This window comes from Podarcis raffonei, chromosome 1, assembly GCF_027172205.1.
Source record: "Podarcis raffonei isolate rPodRaf1 chromosome 1, rPodRaf1.pri, whole genome shotgun sequence".
In the NCBI taxonomy this organism is placed as follows: Eukaryota; Metazoa; Chordata; class Lepidosauria; order Squamata; family Lacertidae; genus Podarcis; species Podarcis raffonei.
In genome coordinates this window covers 105736301-105760707 of record NC_070602.1, presented here as the reverse complement: position 1 = coordinate 105760707, position 24407 = coordinate 105736301, and the positions used below count along the sequence as shown (strand labels likewise).

The following is a 24407-nucleotide window of genomic DNA, read 5'->3' as shown; positions in this document are numbered from 1 at the left end:
GCATTGGGTTGCAGCAGGAGCAGCTAATGTGCATTGGTCCGAATGCTTCAGGGATGCATTTCAGCACACACCCACACACACCACATGACAGACAGAAGCACCTCCCACTTCTTTGCTGATTTGTGTAGATCACTAGAAGAGCAGGAGTTGGGTACTGGGTATCCTTCCCATCATGGCATTGGGCTGGATAGAGAGAAGTTTAAACCTCTCAACTCAGGAAATGGGCATTGTCAGGAAACAGGAAGGACCATTCAAGTCTGCTGTCATGCTTCCTAAGTATTTGGCTTTTGCTAGCACTTGAGGAAACATCAGAGCAGCTTGGGGTGCTTCTTGCTGTTTCCTGAATGGTCTGATCTGCTCCTCTGTGCTGATACCATCATTGCTGGCATTAGTAAATTGGGGGCTGGTGGGCCTTTTAAAAAGCCTGAGCCCCTTGGACCAGAAGTTCACTATGCTGGGTTACAGGGAGGCTAGTTACTTAAATGGGTGACATTTTTATTATAAGTTGCTTCCACCCCGTGAGTTTGAAATAAAACCTTCAGGTTGGGACTCTGAACACCATCACAGTATTCTTTTTTTAGATGTGTATCAACCTGAAAATAGAAATCAGATTGATTTTGCTTCGTTCACCATTGGTTATGTTACACTTTCTAATTATTGAAGATTAACTAGGAGCTTAGTCAAGGGCAAACTATTTGTTAACACTTCTTTGGAGAATCATATAATGCTTTAATACTTTAGTGAAGTTTTAATGTTGCATTTAGCTAAAAGATGTGACAAAGCACCAGTTTTGCTGTAGGCAAAGGAATTGGTAGGGCTGGGGTGCAGGTATACCTTAATCTTAAACAATAATCCCAAAATTGCCAAAGACAATTGGCTTGCTAAACTGCATTTACAACCATTTTGTCTCCACCGCAGGTTTGTTCTGACAAGCAAAAACAACTAAGTGTTTTGCAGCTCTAAAGACTAACAGATAACTTGTTTTGAGCTCAGCCCATCTCTGATTATGATGAATGAGTCTGTCACTTTGGTTTTGCTAAAATATTGTCTGGTGGGGATTAGGGATTTGACAAAAGAACCTCAATGTTTCTTTTTTGTTTCTAGCCTTTTGAATGTGATGGCCACCAGAGCTGCGGGTGGGGGACACAGAGAAACAGTTTATAGCCAAGTTTGACTTTAGGGGGAATGAAATTGAGGGACAGAGTCTGGAGATGTGAATCACCCTAGGTTGGATACTGTTAAGCATTGGAGCTGTTTCTGGCACTCTGATTGAGAGGTAGTGAATACTGTATGTGATCTCTTGTAGGAGTATATATTTGTTTCTACTATGCTCTGCTTGTAAATTAAAAAAAGTAAAATATTATACACCCAGGAAGTGCTGCCCCTTGAAACTTTTCACTGCCCTGAAATATGGATTGAGTGTCAATATTGTAGTATAAGCTCTGACCCATGAAAGCTGATGGCACACTATATTAGCCTTTAAAGTGCCATGAGACATGCTTATACTTTTTTTCTTTCTTCCAGCGAGCTAAAATGTCTATTCTCCCTGGAACTTGCAAAAAGGAAGCCTGGGATTAAGTGAATAAAAGTATATTAAAAGTGTTTTGACATTTTGAAGTAGGGATGCATTTGCAACCTGCAGATCTATTCATCACTCACTAAGAGAATTGCTTATGATCATACTGCTGGACTGCCCCCCCCCCATAATTGTATGATAGTGGCAAATTGTAAGCAAATCGTGATTCAGAAAATAGCACGACTAAACAGCCAGCAGAGTCACATAATACAAATCTTGCTGGGCTGTAACACTCCACACATCAGGTGAAGGGGGAGAGTTGTGTATACAGTGGTACCTTGGTTTATGAATTTAATCCGTTCTGGAAGTCCGTTCTTAAACCAAAGCATTCTTAAACCAAGGTGTGCTTTCCCATAGCAGCGGGGGACTCAATTTACAAATGGAACACACTCAACAGGAAGCGAAACATGTTCTTATTCCAAGGCAAAGTTCACAAACCAAAACACCTACTTCTGGATTCGCAGCATTCTTAATCCAAGTTGTTCATAAACTAAGCTGTTCTTAAACCAAGATCCCACTGTATATACTTTTTTTTAAAAAAAACCCTCCCTAGCTTGAAACCTTCTCCCACATACAATATGTGCAGAATATTGTGCTTTTTATTTATGAATTTGCATCCCACCTTTTCAGTGTTTCCGTTCTCAGAATGTCTTAGGATAGCACTAGAGCAATCCACATATAACAACGAAACCCATCATATTAAAACAGAAGTGAAGTGTTCGGCTGTGAATCTGAAGTGGTATAGTTCAGTAAGAGCTACATGCTACACTTTGCTGACTATGTAGTTCAGCTTTTTCTCTGGAGCTTCCAGGGGTTTCTCTGGTTAGGTCAATATTACAGTTTATACTGGATCTAAATACCACACCTGCACGGAAACGTTTGTTGAGATAGCACCCCAGATTAAGACAAAGGGGGAGAATTATTTCTCGCACAATTGCCAGTCTACTATGGGTCAAGCTATAAAGCACATTGAGCACCCTTTTTAAAAAGCATGCTTTAAGTACTGCTACTTTTCCTTAGAAAGGAAAGCAGCAGCTGTTTCTGTTGCAGAGATGGTGATTCCACAGTAAAACAATAAATAGAAATCTCCCCATCCTTCCCCTGCATCCTCCATTTTCGCCTCCATCCTTTTACCTGCGTAAAAGCCTGTCTTTTTATTGGGAGGTTTTAATTTCTGAATGGGAAGTAAAACCGGCTTTATCCCTTATTCTGTGTCGTTTGCAGTGCCTATTACTGCAAACTCAGCTGATGGAAAGACGGGACTCACTCCCAAGGTCCTTATTAAGGTCGCAGCTTTCATATGAGGTAGAAACCACTTGTTTCTAAGCATAAAGAGAACAACAACACAGCTGAGAGCAATGCATGGGATCTCTACACATTTACAGTTTCATTTCCCGCCCTTACTTCACTCCACCTACCTCGCCTGTTTTTGAGTATCCTCGGGGAGGCCAACATCTGCAGCTACTTTTTAACTTTATAGCAACATTGGCCATATGCTCTAACTGAAGTGTTACGTTTATGCCTACTTCATTCCTGATCCAGGGCACTGTATAAGTGGTTTTGCTTCTTTTTCGTTTGTTAGATGTAGCTGGAGAAAGCTTTGAATGAGTCTTATTTACTCTTTAAATGTTGGATTTTATTGCTTAGAGACTGCAGCAAAAAAAAAAAGCAAAAAAAGCTATGAAGTAGCCCACTCACAGCTCAGCTTGTCTTTTTCAACAGAGGCGATCTTCTTTTAGCTAATTGGACTTGGTCACGCATGTGAAGTTACTCATGTGTAGTACAGTATGTCAGTCTAATATCCCACCATGCTTATGAGGTTGCTGTAATTTATGCAAGAGTGACAATGTGCAGCACAGTGTCCTGCCCTGCTCTTTTATGGCTGTCATTTCTGAGGGGAAAAGTAATAATTACAACAATGCCATCGCTATGCATATATTATACACATAAGCGTATGTGGATTGTTGGTGTCTTTTAAATTTAGCTTCTTTTCTGACCTGCGAGTGCTTAATTGCACAGTTCCGACTGGATTGCATGAACTCGCTTGCTTTTAAGACAACAGAATGTGAGGAAACTGGGCGCCTTATTCATAGGACAGGTTCCTTTTTAAAACTGGGTTTTTTGTTTTTAAACCCCATGTTCATGCCTTATAAACTACTGCACCAGCAGTTCAAGTATTTGTGTGGTACTCCCAGCGGTGCTGTGGGTTAAACCACAAAGCCTAGGGCTTGCTGATCAAAAGATTGGTGGTTCAAATCCCCGCGACCTCCCGTTGCTCGGTCCCTGCTTCTGCCAACCTAGCAGTTCAAAAGCACATCAAAGTGCAAGTAGATACATAGGTACTGCTCCGGCAGGAAAGTAAACAGTGTTTCCATGCACTGCTCTGGTTCACCAGAAGTGGCTTAGTCATGCTGGCCACATGACCCGGAAGCTGTACGCCGGCTCCCTCAGCCAATAAAACAAGATGAGAACCGCAACCCCAGAGTCGGCCACAACTGGACCTAATGGTCAGGGGCCCCTTTACCTTTACCCAGCATCCTGAGCCTACTCTAGGGATGGAAGAATCTGCCGATTTCAGTTCTCTCGTCATCTCATTTTTCCAGTCTTAAATTCCACATTCCTACAAAAAAACGATTTTTCTTTTAAAAAAATTCTCAAGAAAATTATTATGCATTTTGGGGTAAATCTGTACTAATAAACACATTTTTATATGTAGTTTTGACTGATGTAACACATTTTGCAACCACGTTATCCTGCTATAGTATAATGCATTTTTAAGTTTTTCCCACTATTACATTCATTTTTACTTAATGTAAAATGTAGCCATTTTACTGCATTTTTAATAATAATAATAAAAAAATTAAGTGTCTATAAGGGAGAAGGGACTTGGCGTCGGAGAAGGGCTCATTTAACCTCTATTTGCCCCATGACAACTGTTTGAGTCAGAGGGATTTGGCTCAGAACTCCTTCAGCACTAGATTTGAATCTGAAAGCTTCTCCTAGGCACTACAGTCACCTTTAAATCATGCTAAGCATACAATGAAAATCCATCTTTTTACTCCTCTTGATTGCAGTTGAACAGGGTAGCGTATTATGAGGTACCTAACTAAAGTGATATGAGAATATACCAATAGATTTAATGTGTAAAGGTAGCCTAACAAATACATTTGGTTGGTAAGAAATTGTTAGCATTTCAGAAGAGATTGTATTGCACTTTTTCATTGCATTAGTAACAAGTTTTTGTACAAATTTATATCATAATAACAATGGATCAGATTTTTGTTATCAGAACTTTATTTCTACCATTTTTGTATAGCAGTGAGATTTTCAGTAGTCTATTAAAAATACAAAACCAGACCAATAATTCTAATACTGATTAACCTAACCAAAGAAGCTAAGTATGAAATTTCATTCAGTTTTGAGTTTTCTGTAGGATGGAACTCTGGTGATAATGATTATAGCCTCTTTGCTAAGGCTAGTGAATTCTAAATGAAATCATCATTACTTAAGATGGTATCAGACCAAAAGTTAATTCCTCTGAAGTACTCTTTGCAATGAAGTTGTGGCCAGTGTGGGCTTTACAAGGAATTGCTTAAGGATTAAATTGCAAAATACATTTGGTACCATAAATGGAGAAATTACTAGGACTATGAGCAAAATGGTATTTCAAGTATATCTTGCAAAGAAGAGAGATAAGTACAGTTTAAGAACAAAGTATGTTAATACTGGGCCAAAGGGTACTTTAAAGCTATTACCAAACATGTTGAGACAAAACAGAGAATTTAGTCCTGTTGGTGAACTGGGTATAAATTAACTTTTTACAATGGGTTTTAAATACCTAAAGAAGTAAAACGTGCTGCAACTCTGTTTCTTTCATAAGAAATTAGGGAGATTCTTTATGTTCTAAACATCTCAGTTAAGCATTATGTGTGGAAAGGTCTCTTCAAGCTTTGAGATAAATTACAAAATAAAAGGTGACATTTCCCAAAGCACAGAAGTCATTTATAAACATGATCCCATGCTTATATGACTGTAATTACAATTAAGATTATACGTGTTATAGTGGAGGGTGAGGAGGCTTATTATTAAAAATGGGTTTATATGTTATATATTGAGAGACTGTGTGAATTATTGTTGTATTTGGTTGGCTTTGCCATCAACCACTCAAAGTTGCTTAATTGGAAAAACTAAAATTCATATAGATGTTATTACTGTCACAAGTTTATGGGGGAAACCCATTCACTGCCAGTACCAAGAACTGTTTTGTGGAAGGAAAATGTTTTAGGTGAATTCCTGAAAGTATTTGCTCAGTTCCACATTTATTGTGACAAACATATCTGCTGCATGCACTCCAGTTCTGTTCTGCTGTTTCCTCCAGCAAATAAGTAAAATGAGGATTGGCATAGCCAGATGTACATACGTCTGGGAACTCTGTTCCAATCTGGGTTCCAATATGTGTGCATACGGTGTTTAAAGCTGCATGTACACACGAGTTGAAATAACTAAATTCAAAGCCAGCAGCCAAAGTTTCAAACAAAATTGTTTTCTCTGATCATTGAAATACAAAATGTATTATGATAACACTAATTAAAATCCAACAATTAAACTTTTCTCTCTCTAGAGATTACATATGCCAGAGGGCCCTTTTGAATGTTGAGGGAGTACTGGGAGTGTGACATGACACAAAATGGCTGCCATTGGGGGAGTGTGGCATACAGCAAAATGAGAGAGAGGGCAGTCATGGTGAAGCTTTCCCCATAACAATGCGAGAAAAGCCTTAACCTGTTTAATTTTTGTCTAGAAAATAAGACAGAAGCAGGAAAAATGCATTAAAGGGGAGGGAGACCCATTGCCTCATGTCCAAACAACTCTCTCATCAGTCATAGCTCTCACTTAAGATTTTGGCTAAAAACACAGACAGGAAGGAGCAACCATACTGGTTTATTTCACATAAATTACTTAGAAGAGTATCTGCACATTTTGCTTCATAGAATCATAGAATAACTTTATAGAGTAATGCGGGACACGGGTTGCAGCGTGGTCTAAACCACTGAGCCTCTTGGGCTTGCCAATCAGAAGGTCAGTGGTTCGAATCCCTGCAACGGGGTGAGCTCCCGTTGCTCGGTCCCTGCTCCTGTCAACCGCACAGTTTGAAAGCACGCCAGTTCAAGTAGATAAATGGGTACCGCTGCGGCGGGAAGGTAAATGGTGTTTCCATGCGCTTTGGCTTTGTGTTGCACCCAAAGCGTTTTAGTCATGCTGGCCGCATGACCCAGAAAGCTGTTTGATGACAAACACTGGCTCCCTTGGCCTGAAAGCGAGATCAACACTGCACCCCATAGTCACCTTTGACTAGACTTAACTATCCAGGGGTCCTTTACCTTTTTTACCTTTAAAGAGTTAGAGACTTTTTTTTTTTTAAGTAAAGCTCAGAGTCTGGGGCCACTAGGTGTACATATGAAGTGGGTGCTAGGTTGACAGCCCTTGTGCAGTAAGTGGAAACAGAGATGCTGAGTTTTGATGGCTATGTAACCAAAATGGGACCAATGAGAAGCAAAAGGGAGGTGTCAGCATGCTTGGGGGAAACCCAGGGTTTTCAGAAGTAGATATAATCGAAGAGTTCTATGAGGGCAAAAATCTAAAAATAGATAAGTGCAAACTAAGTATGCTCCTTGGCCCCAGAATGTTGAGTGTCTCTTATAGAAGGAACAGGGAAATACATGGCAAAACTGGGTTGAAGAAACTAAAAGGAAATATCCTGATAGAAGGCATGGCTTGGCAGTTGGAATCATAAGCAGGACCACACCACACTGTCCCTTTATGTTACAAGTCCCACTTGTAGTATTCTATTTCCTATACAGTAGTACCTCAGGTTAAGTACTTAATTCGTTCTGGAGGTCCGTACTTAACCTGAAGCTGTTCTTTTTTTTTAAAAGATATTTATTGAGATTTTACAAAAACATAAGTTTACAAAATAGAAAAAAGTCATATAGAAAGAAAAAGATACAAAAAAGAGAACATAGAAAAATACATAAAAAAGAAAAAAGAAGAACAAAAATACAAAATACAAAAAACAAGTAGATAAAAAAGAATTAAAAACAAATCCGTTTTTTGTAACTTTAAACACATTAGCTTGTTTCCTTGGCCTCCTCACACCTCCCCTTTTTGTATTCCCATTTAAATAATCAAATCAGCAAATCCTTACCCTCTTTCGTTTATCTTAACTCTATATCTTAACATATTATAACTCTATATTTTCATCCATTATCAATTCATTTTTGCATATTCTTATTAACTTTGTTGCTAATGCCACTTATTTTCAATCCAACATCATTTTAACATTCATTAATTTTACAGTGTTTCTGAAGATAGTCTTTGAATTTCTTCCAGTCTTCTTCCACCAACTCTTCTCCCAGGTCTCGGATTCTGCCAGTCATTTTCGCCAATTCCATATAATCCATCACCTTCATCTGCCACTCTTCCAGGGTGAGTAACTCTTGTGTCTTCCAATACTTTGCAATAAGTATTCTTGCTGCTGTTGTTGCATACATAAAGAAAGTTCTATCCTTCTTTGGCACCAATTGGCCGACTATGCCCAGGAGAAAGGCCTCTGGTTTCTTCAGGAAGGTATATTTAAATACCTTTTTCATTTCATTATATATCATCTCCCAGAAAGCCTTAATCTTTGGGCATGTCCACCAAAGGTGAAAGAATGTACCTTCATTTTCTTTACATTTCCAACATTTATTATCGGGCAAATGATATATTTTTGCAAGCTTGACTGGTGTCATGTACCACCTGTAAATCATTTTCATAATATTCTCTCTTAAGGCATTACATGCCGTAAATTTCATACCGGTGGTCCACAACTGTTCCCAGTCAGCAAACATAATGTTGTGACCAATATCTTGTGCCCATTTGATCATAGCAGATTTAACCGTTTCATCCTGCGTATTCCATTTTAACAGCAAGTTATACATTCTTGAAAGTATCTTAGTTTTGGGATCTAACAGTTCTGTTTCCAATTTTGATTTTTCCACCTGGAAGCCAATTTTTTTATCCAAGTTATAGGCCTCTCTTATTTGATAATAATGAAGCCAGTCTCGCACTTTATCTTTTAATTTCTCAAAACTCTGCAATTTCAATTTGTCTCCTTCTTGTTCCAATATTTCCCAATATTTCGGCCATTTGGCCTCCATATTGAGCTTTTTCTGAGCCTTCGCTTCCATTGGTGACAACCACCTTGGGGTTTTATTTTCCAGTAAATCTTTGTATCTTATCCAGACATTGAACAATGCTTTCCTGACAATATGGTTTTTAAATGCTTTATGTGCTTTAACCTTGTTGTACCACAAATATGCATGCCATCCAAAAACGTTGTTAAAACCTTCTAGGTCCAAAATGTCTGTGTTCTCAAGAAGCAGCCAGTCTTTCAACCAGCAGAATGCTGCTGATTCATAGTAAAGTTTAAAGTCTGGCAGGACAAATTCACCTCTTTCCTTTGCGTCAGTTAATATTTTAAATTTTATTCTAGGCTTCTTGCCCTGCCAGACAAATCTGGAAATATCTCTCTGCCACTTCTTGAAACAGTCCATCTTGTCCAAAATTTGCAATGATTGAAACAGAAATAACATTTTTGGCAATACATTCATCTTTATAGCTGCAATTCGACCCAACAGGGAAAGCTTCAAATTTGACCATATTTCCAAATCTTTTTTCACTTCTAGCCAACATTTCTCATAGTTATCTTTAAATAAATTTAAATTAGAACAGTCATATTAACCCCCAAATATTTTACTTTCTTAACTAATGTTAAACCTGTCTCCTTCTGAAACCTCTCTTTCTCAATTGGTGTAAAATGTTTCTCAAGCACTTTAGTTTTTGACTTGTTCAACTTAAATCCTGCCACATGACCAAATTCTTGAATCAATTCTAATACTCTTTTCGTACTAGATTCTGGCTCCTGTAACGTCAAAACTAGGTCATCTGCAAAAGCTTTCAATTTATATTGTTTGGCTCCGACCTGAATACCTTTAATCAGACGGTCCCTTCTAATCATATTCAGCAAAACCTCCAGAACCGGAATAAAAAGCAATAGGGAAATTGGGCAGCCTTGTCGTGTCCCTTTCTCTATCTTAAATTCCTCTGTCATCACATTATTAACTATTAACTTTGGCTTTTGTTCTGAGTAAATTGCACTTATACCATTTTCAAACCCTTGGCCCACCCCCATTCCCTGAAGATTTTTCTTCATAAAATTCCATGAAATATTATCAAAAGCTTATTCCGCATCTATAAAAAATAAAACTGCTTTGGTATTGATGTTCACTTGCAGCTTCTCCAAAATTCCTCGTATTGTCAGACAAATGTCTACCTGGGAGAAAGCCGGCTTGATCTTTATGTATCTCTTCAACTAATACCTTTTTTAATCTATTAGCCAAGATATCAGCAAAAATTTTGTAATCCACATTAAGCAGGGATATGGGGCGGTAGTTCTTAAGTTGTGTCTTTTCAGACTCAGTTTTCAGTATAAGTGTAATGTAAGCTTCCTTCCACGACTCTGGCGCCTTTCCCCCCTCCAAAATTTCATTACAGACCTCCTTTAGTGGCTGAATTAACCAGTCTTTCAGAGATCTATAGTATTTGGAGGTTAGACCATCCGGCCCTGGAGATTTACCCAACTGCATGTTCTGAATGGCACCTTCGACCTCCTGTTCTGTAATTTTGTGATTCAACATTATCTTATTTTCTTGAGATATTTTTTGTAATCCATTTATTCTTAAAAATTGGTCTAAATCAGTCTCTTTCTGTGGCCCTTGTGTATATAGTTGTTTAAAATATCTCTGGAAGCACTTTCTAATCTCCAGTGGATTCTGTATGTTCTTTCCTTCCACATCCAAATTTGTGATGGTGTTTAATTTTTGTCTTTTTTTCATCTGCCAGGCTAGCAGTTTTCCGCATTTATTAGCCGATTCAAATGTCTTTTGTCTCATCTGCTTAATTTTCCATTCTACTTCCTGATTTATCATTTTCATGTATTGTACTTGATATAGCTTTATTTCTCTCAGAATCTCTTGCGACTTTGGTTTCGCTCTTAATTTCTTCTCTCCTTCTTTTATTTTTTCCAAGATTTTATCTTTTTTTCTCATTTTGAATTCTCTTCTTTATTGCGTTCTGTTGAATCAGAAACCCTCTCATGACCGCTTTGCTTGCGTCCCAGATTACTCTTTTTTCAACCGTGGTATTCAAATTTATCTCAAAATAGTCTCTCAAGATTTTTTGGGCCTTCTTGGTGTAACCTCTTGATCTCTAAATAAGGTGTCATTCATCCTCCATCTGAAGGAACCGATTGGTGTTAGTTTCATCTCCATCTTCACCGCATTATGGTCGGAGCAGGTTTTTGGGCAAATTTCCACTTTTCGAGTCTTAGGTGCCAGTCCTCTAGTTATCCATATTTGGTCAATTCTTGTCCATGTCATTTTGGCTTCAGAGAAGAATGTTCCCTCTCTTCCAAGGGGTTCTTAGTTCTCCAGATGTCAATCAAGTCCATATCGTCAGTCAGTTCAAATTAACCTGAAACTGTTCTTAACCTGAAGCACCACTTTAGCTAATGGGGCCTCCCGCTGCCGCTGCGCCTCCGGAGCACGATTTCTGTTCTCATCCTGAAGCAAAGTTCTTAACCTGAAGCACTATTTCTGGGTTAGCGGAGTCTGTAACCTGAAGCGTATGTAACCTGCAGTGTATGTAACCTGAGGTACCACTGTACAGTGGTACCTCGGTTTTTGAATGTCTCCGTTGATGAACGTTTCGGAACTCAAACGCCAAAAACCCACAAGTAAATGCTTCCATTTTAGAATGCACCTCGGAAGTCAAATGGCTTCTGCTGTGGTACCACCGTATTTTTCTCAATTTTCTCTGTAAATTTGCAGACTGCCCGTTGCACCTCGGTTTTCGAACGTTGCGGAAGTCAAATGGTCTTCCGGAACAGATTATGTTCGAAAACCGAGGTTTCACTGTATTGCATATTTATTCTTTAATCCAGCCAGAATTATACAGACATATACTACAGAGAGAATCACAAGCGCATGTTTACAAAATTCCAGATTAAATTGGCCTGCTGCATTTCAGTGATGGTCCTCTTAAACAGCTTTATTTATCTTACAGCACCGTGTCATGATTGCAGCTCACAGTGAGAGACCATGTTTTAGTCATACAATATTTTCCTTTTATGTTGGCTTCTGCCAGAAACAACACCCTGTAGTACTACTTCCTCTGTCCTGTCCGAAATGCACGACATGGTTACATTACGCTGCTTGTTTCTCTTTCAACTTTCTCAGTGGTTGCAGGTTTTCGTGGGTGAACTCTCAGTGGTGCTGTCATGTCATGTGTTATGCAGTATTAGATGTTACAAGGGAAGAGAAGTAGACAGGGGCTAATGTTTCTAGTAGCATCCATGAATCCACCATATCATGTAGTTCTGGCTTGATGCTCTGCTATAATGATAACTTGTTCCTAATAGGCAGTGCTATTTATCTAGAAAAAGAGGTGCTCACCATGAACACCTCCCTTGTTCTCTTATGGTAATGGTGCCACTCTGAGAGGTGCCAGAACTGAGTTCTGGTGAGTTCTGGCTGAAAAAAAGCCCTGCTGATAGGGACTCTAATTTTAAAAACCATTGAAATTGTTCGTCAGAGTAGTTCCATTGCACAAACAGAAGTCCTTGTGCTCATAGACCTTCCCCCTACTTTCCCTCTTCCTGCGCTTCCCCATGCCATCCCCAAATCTGCTCTGGAGACATGGCAAAATCCCTAGGACACCTTCAGGGAGTGTGCTGGGAGAGGCAAGGGAGGGAAAGTTCTGTTGCGCAGCCACCAGCCAGAAGTCCTTTTGCAAACGGAACAACTTCATTACATACTGTCCATTGGTTTTGTCACATGACTTAATAAGAATGTGAACCACTTTTCTTGCTGTCTGAATTGTTGAATCACAGGCCTGTCACTCAGCTACCCATGCTGCTGTAAACATAGAGGTTACTCTGACACAGCTCTCTGTGAAAGCAAAACCCACATTCTTTATACAAAATACTTGTGCAATGCTTAGTGAGAATCAAGGTATTTTTTAAATTACTCTGAATATGGTCAACACTCCTGTGAGGGAGCACTCCTTTAAGGTTTCCTGTTGGAATTTCCTCTTTCTGCCGCCAACTAAGGACTGGATAATGTATCTACCCAAGTCAACAGCTAGCCGTCCATTGTTACATTGTGGGTGAGGAGCTTGCCAACTAGCAAAGCAGCAGAAAGACGTGAGTGTGTGACACGTTTCACATCTAATCTTTCTAAGGAATTCTGAGGTCGCTTTGTGCTCTTTCCCATCCAAATGGGATTTAAAGTTGGTTTTGAGTAGAGTTGAGATTTAATTATTGCACAGATTTTATATTTGAATATTCTTATTAGCATATAAAGGATGACCTACTATAGAGCAGCACAGAACATCTGTTTCATTGGCTCAACCTTTAAACTTGCAGAATTATAATGGCTCCCGTTTGCCATCTGGACAGCTTTAAACCAGCCTAACCAAAGATTTTTTTTTCTAAATCCAGCTAATTAATTTTAGTTCGGTCTCTATCCTTGGCAATGAGGAATTTGCTATAAAGCTTATTTAAATATATTAGCAAATGCAGATGAGATATGATCTTGTTCCTTTTAGGAGAGTTGGCAGGCTTGCTGTTAGCAAATAAGGGTTTTACTTGTAGCAAGTGGGAGAGTTGTCACTTTCTCTTTGTTTTACATTGGCACTATCTGCTTGAGGTTTTTTTTTTAAACGTAGGTGTGGTCAGAGGTAGTTATTAGAGAATATTATGTACAAAAGGCAGCAATTTAGATAAAACATGTTTGGGGTTTATTGTGACCATACTCTTTAAATGCATTGATTCAAGTTTCAATTCCAAAACGTATGGTATTTATAGTACAGTCCTATAGTGCAGTAAGCCCCACTGATTTCAGTTTATCATAGACAAGTGAATGAATGGTTTATTTTAGGAAATATACACCCCACCATTCTATTATGTTTGCATTGCTTGAGGGTAGCTACAACAATTAAAAACAAAAGATCTTAAAAATGGAAATGGACTTGGCACATAAAAGAAAGGTCTGCCTGACTCTTCTACATGCTTGCCATATCCTGGAATTTTAAACTAATAGGTTGAGAGGGAGTAAGAAAGGGGGCCCAAGGGATAAGGTATTCTACAATCTGAGGATGCCCTCTCTCTTCTTCCAGCCAATTGTGCCTAAGCCCTGGGCAGGACTTAGTGATGGGGTTCTCTGGTAGAACTCAGGGAGTGAATAGGCTGGTAGACAGGAAGACTGTCTCCAGGTAGCCCTGATGCAATTCCTATAGGGCTTCACAGGTTAATCTTCAGTACTTAGAATTGTATCCACAAACAAATTGTTACAGAAGAGGACCAATATGTTCCCATGGTCAAATGCCTACTAGCATCATTGCTGCTGCATTTTGTACAAACTGAAGGTTCTGAAGACTCTTCAAAGGCAGGGTGTAGTAATGCAATCTAGACGTAGTGAATGCATGTGTTACTCTGTCTAGATCTATCTTCTCAGGAATAGGAATAGCTGGCACACGACCAGCCTAAGCTGCATAGACCCCCTTGGCCACAGCTACTCTCTGGACATCCAGAGGCAAAGCCAGATTCAGGAGCACTCCCAAACTGATTTTCAAGAGGAGTGCTCCCTCATTCAAAACCAGCTGAATCTCAGTTACATCAATATCTCTCCTGACCAGGTGTGTATCTGTCTGGTTTGGATTAAGGATCAGTTTATTAGCCCACATCCAGACCATTATTTGACCCATTGTTTCGCCTACACATCTAACTGAAGAAAACCCAGATTCATAAATCCACAAACAGAAAGTACTCTCTGGTTGGTGGTATAACCTTAGTAGCATGGGATATGAGAAACTTTTGTTTACATTCTTGCTTCCTTGCAAGTGCAAGTAGCTTTATAGCTTTTATTTAGCATTGGATTGTAATGTCAGTGCAAATTACTGTGCTTCACAGTATTTGATTCCCACATGGTTATTAGGGTTGTGAATGTATGCACATGTACTTAGGAGTAAGGCTTTCTGGATTCAGTGGGAGTTGTGGCCCAGGAAATATTAGTAGAATCAAACTGAAAGTCATTTTAAAACAAACAGTTCTTAATTATGCAAGTATAACATTACCTTTGATTGCACTTTTATAAGCTTTATCCTTAAAAAAAAAATCGCAGTAAAATATACATGGCTGGTGTAATACTTGTCCTTCATATGATGAGCAAGGTGAAATTCTATGAACAGGGTACACACTAGACAAAGAAGCCCCTATACAAAAAGCACATGAATGTGACTATCTCTTTCTAAAGTATTGTCCCAGTCTTATAAATAATTTGCTTTTTTCAACAGGTGTTAAGATGAGTGAAAGGGACCTTCGAGGATTTACTACATCTCCCAGGAGTAGTGATATAGGTAGACTTTTAAAATCCATTTCAATGTTCCATTTCCATTGTTTGTGTCACAGCTTGCCTTGCTCAGTTTTAGCCAGCTGCATTAGTTACACAGAGATTATTACACAGAGTTTATGTGGAGTCCATGGTTTATGAGATTTATCCTATAATTCTATGCTCTGGCTTCTAGGAAACTTAGCTGACATTGCTTGATGAAGTTGTTTCTACTTTTGTGGGTGGGTATTTGCTTCCCACAGTGGCAGCAGTCAGCCTCTCTCTGTGATGGACAGAGGCATCATGGGGTTTGGCAGGAGTCCTGCTCTTGCAACATTTAGCAGGGGAAGGACCATAGTTTGCATGCAGAAGGTCCCAGGTTCCATCCCCAGCATCTACAAGTAGGGTTGGGAGAGAACCATACCTGAAATCTAAAAAAGTCATTGCTAGTCAGTGTAATGGTAAAGGTAAAGGAACCCTGGACAGTTAAGTCCAGGCAAAGGCGACTATGGGGTGCTTTGCTCATCTCGCTTTCAGGCTGAGGCAGATGGTGTTTGTCCACAGACAGCTTTTTTGGGTTATGTGGCCAGCATGACTAAAACAGTTTCTGGCTGAACCGAACACCATGACGGAAGCCAGAACGCATGGAAACACTGTTTACCTTCCTGCCAGAGCAGTACCTATTTATCTACTATCACTGGCCTGCTTTCGAACTGCTAGGTTGGCGGGAGCTGGGACAGAGCAACGGGAGCTCACTCCGTTGCGGGGATTTGAACTGCCGACCTTCCAATCGGCAAGCCCAAGAGGCTCAGTGGTTTAGAATACAGCGCCACCCGCGTCCCTACTAGTCAGTGTAGACAGTCGTGAGGTAGATGGATCAATAATCTGATTCAGCATAAGGCAGCTGCCTATGTTCTTTACATTCTAATTAGCAGATAGCTAAGTGCCATGTAAGCCACTGTCTCAGTGACCCAAATGGCGGTTACATTTTTCCTTCTTGCAAGCAGAGGTCCATAGTGAGCCTGCAAGCTTGAACTGATATGCACTATAATATGTAACAGTTCGTTGCTTAGGTGATTATTGATATTTCTCTAGCTTTACAGGCCTGGCACTTCAGTTCAAGTGTTGGGTCGCTGAGACAGTGGCTTGCACGAAATATTTTTTTGTATTTTCCAGAAAAAACAAAAAGCGTCATGTGTTGTCTTTCCTATTCATGTTTTGTTATAATTGCAGTGAAGTAACTTTGTTTTTAAAAGAGAAAGTTCTCTTGTTCTCATTGTGTTTCAAAACACATACTGGCTGGAGACTTTATTCATGTTTGAATTGTTTCATGCTTCAACTAGAAAGCTTGGTGGTTCGTATGAAAAATGGCCTTAAGAGTTCCAAGTATAAACCTGTTGACTACGAGCAGCTACTTGCAATGACTGAAGCCAAGAAATTGGAATCTGCTAACATTCTATTAAAGGTAAGTGTTGTGGTTTCTGATGGATGTAGAATGCAACTTTAGATGTTGAGGGGGAAAGTGTCATAGGAGCTGGTGACTGATGTATGCACAAGGAGATTCTGCTGTCCATAAGTAAAGGTACTGAAAAAATATATAAAGTGAGTAATGATGGCTAGATATTGGGTAACAGAATTAACTGTTAAATGACTAACTGCAAAGGGGCCAAATTTACTTCTCATGGCTTGTTTACAGGAGTGAGGTGGGCATGATTTGAGCAGCCACACATTGCATTTGTGGTTTGGCTTAGTGCTAAACCTAAAGCTGCAATAGTACTGATTTAGTCATTATTGTCTTCTGTGATGAAAGGGTTTTTGTCTTTTAATACTAGCAAAGAGCTGCTAAGCCCAATGCTATGGGGGCTCTATGATAGTGTGAGGGGTATTTTGTCATCCAGCAGCTCACCTGGGAACAGTGGCTACTCTCCCTGGATGAGCAGGGAAGTAGCAAATTGCAAAACTGTTTTTCAACTGTTTTTACAAAACCGATTAATATGTGGTGGTAGCTCACAAGGTTTGGGCAGGTGGAAAGGCCTTGACAGACCAGATACATTCCCATCCTTATGTCTTATGTTTCCTGCTTTGTATTAAACTGTAGCAACAGCAGAACATAATGGCTAGGGTGTGCATAACTGTAAAATTCATCATTTTTATAGATAGAACATGTAGCCGAAGGTAAAATGAACAGTGTTCTCGTGAGTTGCTTCGAACACAAACATTAGATTTAGATGGCAATCTTATATACACTTAACTTGGGAGGAAGCTCTGTTGAACTCAAAATGGCTTGCTTCTGAGTCAACGTGTACAGAATTTCTCTGTTAGCTGATTTTATTTTGTAGTATTTTCCATACAGGTGGGACCTGCAACCAGTTGTTGCAGTGTACAGTGCTTCTGCTCAGGATTTCTGTCAGCTGGCCATGAACTTTTGCAGGGTACACTGCTCCATTCTCCATCCCTCACAGGTTTTTCCATTCCCTACCCCAATAGTGAGTCACAATTCTAGTACTCGGGTATCTGGGCTCATAAAAATGTGGTTCAAGGTTGCCAGTGTAAGTCTGACAGTCTTACAAGCACAGCAGATACTCTCACACCTCCAATGTTAGGATCATCCCATCATAGCAACAGCTTTGGTGGGCCCAATACGACACAGGAATACCATTCAAGCGTCTGTGTAGGTACTGGAAATGGCTTAGGAAAGAGGGAATCTGCAGACTGGAGCTGCTTGGCTGGCCCAGGGACTTCATATGCTGTAGCAAAATTCTGGCTATTTCTTTTTTTAAGAGTATGCCAGTGGTTTTTAAAATGTCGTGTGGGTTACAGTTAGGTGGTTCTTCCCGCTTGCTAAGAGGGTGCTGCGTTAGCTGTTAGAGCAGAAAAAGACTTTTTGAGTCATAGAGTAAAAATAATTGATAGAAATATGAACATAAGAAGAGGCCCACCTAGTCCAGCATCCTGTTCTCAAACTGGCCAACCAGCTACTTATGGGAAGACTGCAAACAGGACCTGAGTGCAACAGCCCTCTCCCCACTTGTGTTCCTCAGCAAGCAGTATATAGAGTCAATCTTACTCTGATACTGAAGGCAGTACATAGGTTTCATAGCCAGTGTTAGAAACTGAGATATAAAAGCTAGGAGCTAAATTGCACCTTAAACCTAGGTTATGGGCGCAACAACAGAATGTCTAGACACTTTTTGTAAATAACAAGAATACAAAGCTGAAAATGAATGAACTGCAGCTAAAACATTATGTTCATTTTTCACATGGTCTAGTCCTTCCCCTGCCCACCCCACTAATATTTTTAAGAGGGTCTCTTCTCCAGTCTTCAAACAGTATCTGGAAGTGGGGAGGCAGAAAAAGGTCCTCTTTTCCTTCCACTCTGCAGTTTTAATCTGAAATCTTAGGCACAGTATTGCACACAGAGCTCAGAAACTGCTCACGCTAATGAAATTCATTGTCGCAAGCTGCGCCTATATTATTAATTATTATTATTATTATTATTATTATTATTATTATTATTATTATTATTATTATACCACACCCCTCTGGCTGGGTTTCCCCAGCCACTCTCGGCGGCTTCCAACAAAATATTAAAATACACTAGTCTATTAAACATTAAAAGCTTCCCTAAACAGGGAACAATGGGAGTTTCGAACACTGTTCATAGCTAGTAGCTATGGATAGCATTCTCTTCTGTGACTTTGTCTAATCATATTTTTAAGCCATCAAATTGGTGGTTATCACTACAACTGGTGGGGGGAAATTCCATGTGCTTTGTGAAAAAGTACTCTTTTGCCTGTTCTGAATTTCGCACCATTCAGCTTCATTAGTTGTCCCCTGGTTCTCATATTATGAGGGGGAGAAAAACTTTCTCTGTCCGTTTTCTGCACACGATGCATAATATTTTACACCTGCTGATTGTTTGTGTAAACGAAGCCCCAGTTGCTGATTTGTTTCTCTCTCAGAACCATTCTGATTTCTTAACTTTTTCTAGATCTGCAGAAGCCTTTCTGAAGTGTGGCAGCCAGAACTGTAAACAGTATTCCAAATGCACAATATGTTTGTATAACAGTATTATGCTATTGGCAGTTTTATTTTCAATCCCTTTCCTACTGATCCCTACTATGGAATGTGCCATTTTCACAGCTGCTGCACACTGGCTGACATTTTCATTGGATGATCTGCCTTGATTCCAAAATCTCTTCCCTGGTCAGTCACTGCCACTTTAGACCACAGAAGTGTGTATATGAAGTTAGGATTTTTTGCCCCAATCTGAATCACTTTTCACTTGTTTCGATTGAGTATAATACCCATTCACTCAGTATGGAGAGATCCATTTGGAGATCCTCACAATTTTTTTGTTCTTGCTACCCTAACACCAGCATACATGGCCACCTCACTTCTTGCCCCAACTCCAGATAATGTATGAACAAGTTAAAAAGCAGAGGCTTTCCATCCTTCCATTGTGAGAACTGACAATTTATTCCCATTCTCCGCTTTCTGTTCTTTAATCAGTAACTGTCCTCTTATTATATGGCTGCTAAGCTTACTCTGGAGTTTTTGGCGAGGGGCTTTATCAAAAGCTTTTTGAAATAAGTAAACAAACACATGGTGTCTCTCCCAAAACGTCTCTGGCACATCATGGGCAACTGTGCTTCATGGCGCTGACCCCATCAGTGCTGTTCGTTTTTTTGTAAGTGTGCTAAAGCCATTATTCCTGGAAACTTTAATTTGCTGGTTCTGTTGGTTTTGTGCTTGTAGGGGCAAAGTACATATTATTTTTGATTTATACAAGCAAGAAAAGAGAAGGAGCTGGAAGCAACATTTGTGTCCAGATATATGGTTCTTTAGGAAGGCTTTTTAGGAATATCCCCATATTTCTAGGCTTTTCCGTTTTTATTCTGCATTAGCCAAGGGGATTAGAGAATGAGCTATGGTGAGGGACACACTTCAAATTAGACAGTATTTTCCTGTTTCCATTCATAGTTCTTGGCGTTTGCCAGTCATGTGACTGTGTCCCAAGACTGTGTACCTCTGAGTACAAGTTGCCATGAATCACGAGTGGGAGAGAACTATTGCGCTCAAATCCTGCTTGTGAATTTCCCATAGGCATCTAGTCAGCCAGCGTGAGGACAGAATGCTAGTCCTAGGATCATGTGCTGTAGAAAAAGAATGTGCCTGGTTGTTTTTTAAGGAGTGTGTCATTTTTAAAGCAACACTGGAAGTATAGAAAAGAGGGAGAGAGCAATAGAAAAGCGAGAGAGAGCAGTAGTCAAGTCACAGTGATAATGGAGAGCTCTAAGCATTTCCCCCCATGGGGAAAATAATGACATCACACTGTACTTTTGTTGGAACTGGAATGTGTCATTTCTGCAGATGCTCTGTTTGTTGCTTAAGCTGTAGAGTGCATATATCCTGCCAGGATTGGATGTGTTTTCACTGTCCCCTTAAGCATCTCCCAATGGCTGCTGCAATTAGCTCTAGTACTCATGCCAGTTCACGCTGTTTCCCTTGCAAGTTGTCACTGATCCCCTCCCTGCCGGCTCTACAGACAGAGACATTAAAGTCTGCATGAAAGATCAGCAGTGTCAGCACACTGAGAACCCTTGTGCCAAAGCAGAACGTACTTTTAAGCATGGACACAAAGATCCCAGCAGAGGAGTTGTGTTTCTGCTTTACAGCTGAATTGCCAAATCAGCACTGCAGGAAGTTCCCGGGTAGAAGGCAATGGTTAGAAGGCAATTGGGGAGCTTTGCACAATCTCTACATGGTGCTTCCCACCCCATAGACAGGTCTGAATGCCAAATGCATTACCACATCTTTCCCGAGTAACACACTTCCACATGATGTTTCCAAGTGGAAAGCTGCTGTCATAATATGTTCAAGTGTGTATATGCACTAAATGTTTTGGATAATGCTTTGCTTTCTCCCATTCAAAAGAGCTGGTGTCACTAAGGTTACTTCTTACCGTCGACTTCTTCTGGAATGGATGTGGTAATGATAGTAATTACATCAGTATGCGATAAAAGGAGTGCAAAAAACCTATAGACTTGGCTTTGCCTATGATTCCAGATCCTGCAGGTCGGCGGTTCGAATCCCCGTGACGGGGTGAGCTCCTGTTGCTCAGTCCCTGCTCCTGCCAACCTAGCAGTTCAAAAGCACATCAAAGTGCAAGTAGATAAATAGGCAGCGCTCCGGCGGGAAGGTAAACAGCATTTCCATGTGCTGCTCTGGTTCACCAGAAGCGGCTTAGTCATGCTGACCACATGACCCGGAAGCTGTACGCCGGCTCCATCGGCCAGTAAAGCGAAATGAGCGCCACAACCCCAGAGTCATCCGCGACTGGACCTAATGGTCAGGGGTCCCTTTACCTTTACCTTTACATATTGCTGTGTCCCCGCGGAAACCCTTTCATATATTTTATTATTAACTTTATACAATTCCACTCAATATCACTGTTCTCTGGGCACTCGATAAAACTTTGAACAATGAAATACCATGGTAAGATCCAATATCGCACCACTGGATGTGACAGAATTCCCATTCTTCCTCTTGCCCCTCCATCCTAATTCATTCCAGAGGGCACGCCAACCCTTCGGATTTTGGAGGCATACAGGGGAGGAAAGAGAAGTCCTGTTTCTGCAGAGTGTGGTACAGTAGTTAGCGTTCTGAACCTTTGAGACCAGGGTTCAAATCACCACTCAGCCCTGAAGCCTGCTGGGTAATCTTGGACCAGGACTATCTTTAAGAGAGGGAGAATCATGTGTACCATCTTAAGCTCCTTGGAGGAAAGGTGGGATATACCGGTAACTGTAATTAATTGATTGATTGATTGATTGATTTAAAAATAAAATATCATAAAATAAATTTCCAAGGAAGAGAGGAATAAAATAGATAACTACCGGTAAATAATAATAATTATAAGCAGTGGTTTTGGTTTAAACAGCAGAATCACACATACACCATTACCATGCAATAAATGTCAAAGTGCACATTTATAAATGGGATCCCGATTTATAGTTTTGATTTGAGTCAAAAGAAAAGCTGGAAATATTTAAGCCAGCCTTCCCCAACCTGGTGCCCAAAGATGATGTTGGCCTTAAAACTCCCATCAGCCCCAGGCATCATGACCAATCGTCAGGGATGATGGGAGATGTAGTCCAAAACCTTTGGAATGCACAAGGTTGGAGAAGGCTGGTATAACCCACGACCGCTTAGTTATTGGTTACTTGCTTTATATAGCTGGGTTTTGTTTTGTTACACTGCTCTAAGTGTTTGGTTGGAAGACATATACCATGTTGGTATATTTATAGGCATGTTAAAAATAATATTTGGCTTTCTTTGAAATAAACATAAATTGGTTGTGAGTGAACAGGTAAATTATTATTACTTTCTTGGTTTCTACACATAAATAGTGGACTAGATTACTGACATTTGCGAGTTTTGTGTTACACTTGAATGGCAGCTGGTGGCTGGATGTGCAAAGCTGAGAGCAGCAGCTGGTACAGCATGAGGTAGATTGGGGCAGTGTATAAATGGCCTTTGTTTCTAGAACAAATTTCCTTTTAATTTAACTGGTTCTGATTATTCATGAGCCATTGACCTACAGGAGCAACCAGAGCCTTGTCTTTGAAGAAACAATTTTAGAGGCCCGCAGAACTCATCTTATATTTATATAAAATTATAAATTTATTATACTTACTTTTTTTAAAAAAAATCTTCTACCTAGATTAAAAAGACTGAACACGCTTCAAAAATCAACAAAGAACAAATGCTGCAGAAGCGGCATAATCAAGTGTGGTGGTCAGAGCACAAAAGACTGCATAGAAGCCGGTAAGAAGTGGGAAAGTTTGATCAAGCAATTCAGAAATTGATAGTACAAGGCTAAGGTGCAGCAGGCATAGCTTAACAGATATCTGTTAAAAGATAATTGAGCGTATAATGGTTGGTGAATTTTAGCCTTCTGAAAACATACCAAATGGAAATATCTGTGTCATGTCAGAATTAGTCGGGGAGGGGAGATGGAAGATCTGATTTGCATACCACTTCTGGACAGTGAATGGATTGACACTACAGTGGTACCTCGGGTTACATATGCTTCAGGTTACATACGCTTCAGGTTACAGACTCCACTGACCCAGAAATAGTACCTCAGGTTAAGAACTTTGCTTCAGGATGAGAACAGAAATTGTGCAGCGGCGGCGCAGCAGCACCGGGAGGCCCCATTAGCTAAAGTGGTACCTCAGGTTAAGAACAGTTTCAGGTTAAGAACGGACCTCCAGAACGAATTAAGTACTTAACCCGAGGTACCACTGTACTTACTGGGGTATGGAGACAGGATGGCTGCTGTAGCAAATAGTCTACCACAGTTGAGAGCAATAGAATGCTGCAACCACAGGGATGTTCCTGTGATGTTGTGAGGAGCCGGAAGAGTGGAAATGACTTTTGGAGAAGGAGGGACCTGGGTAGCAGGTTATGCTTCCGAAGGACAGGGTCACCAGTATATGAGAATGGACTTGAGCACAGGTTGGTGCTGGTAATTGCAGCAGCAGATTGGGCTGGCCGAGGTAATTCTGAGAACTAGGAAATGAGACTTCTTGCAGTTCATAGTAGTAGGCTATAGAAAGATTTCCCACCTGAAGAGACTTCTAGAGAACAAAACTGATTTATGATGGCTTCCATGGTGGGAAGGGGAGCAGAAAAGCCTAGAAAGTGATCATAAGCCAGAAGATTGTATTCCTCCCAAAACATATTGTTCAGGAGAGAGAGAGGATCCTTGACATTTCAGCCCTATAACTGCTCTTACACATCTTTTGAGAAGTCATGTACAGGAACTCAAGCATAGACAAGGCTTTTCACAACCTAGATTGAATCTGTGGATGGCCTGATGCAGTACCAAGGCAAGAAAGGAGGTGTTAGAGGATGCAGAGAAGGTGGTAATGTTCTTCAATTTCAGCCAGGAGGTTGAAGCTGGGTAGTTGAAACAGGACAAGTGAAGATACTAGATGTGAGAAGTTAGGAGTGATATACTAGGATGGAATATAGATGTGCACCTGGCAATAGGGGACCAGATTGAGTCAAATATGGGTTTGTTGCATTTTGTACCAGGATCCTGGTGTAGGAAAGGCATAGCAAAATGGGGAGTGAATACAGAAGAAGCATAATCATTATGGGCAGTCAGGCCAAGGCATAAAGCCTAGAAATAAATCAGCCCCCACCCCAAAGCAATTCGAAGAATAAGGGAGAAAGACAACTTTGTGGGTGGATACAGTGTACAAAAAGTGGTATTGGCACTGAAAGTACTGAAAACATTTTAGGTGGACTAAATGAACTGTTTCACTTGAGAA

General features: G+C 40.2%; 1 protein-coding gene across 4 annotated transcripts in view; it reads left to right on the top strand.

Moving 5' to 3' along the window:
- Positions 1-24407, top strand: part of CCDC148 (coiled-coil domain containing 148) — a 107136-nt gene that overhangs the window by 19242 nt on the left and 63487 nt on the right. For 3 of the 4 annotated variants that reach the window (XM_053407566.1, XM_053407538.1, XM_053407557.1), the window contains exons 2-4: positions 15029-15091; positions 16407-16528; positions 22790-22893. In XM_053407566.1, coding sequence (XP_053263541.1) covers positions 15037-15091; positions 16407-16528; positions 22790-22893 — 281 coding nt within the window. In that variant the 5' untranslated portion in view covers positions 15029-15036. Of the gene's footprint in view, positions 1-13705; positions 14372-15028; positions 15092-16406; positions 16529-22789; positions 22894-24407 lie in introns of those variants that run through there. The other variant, XM_053407546.1, reaches the window with a different exon arrangement.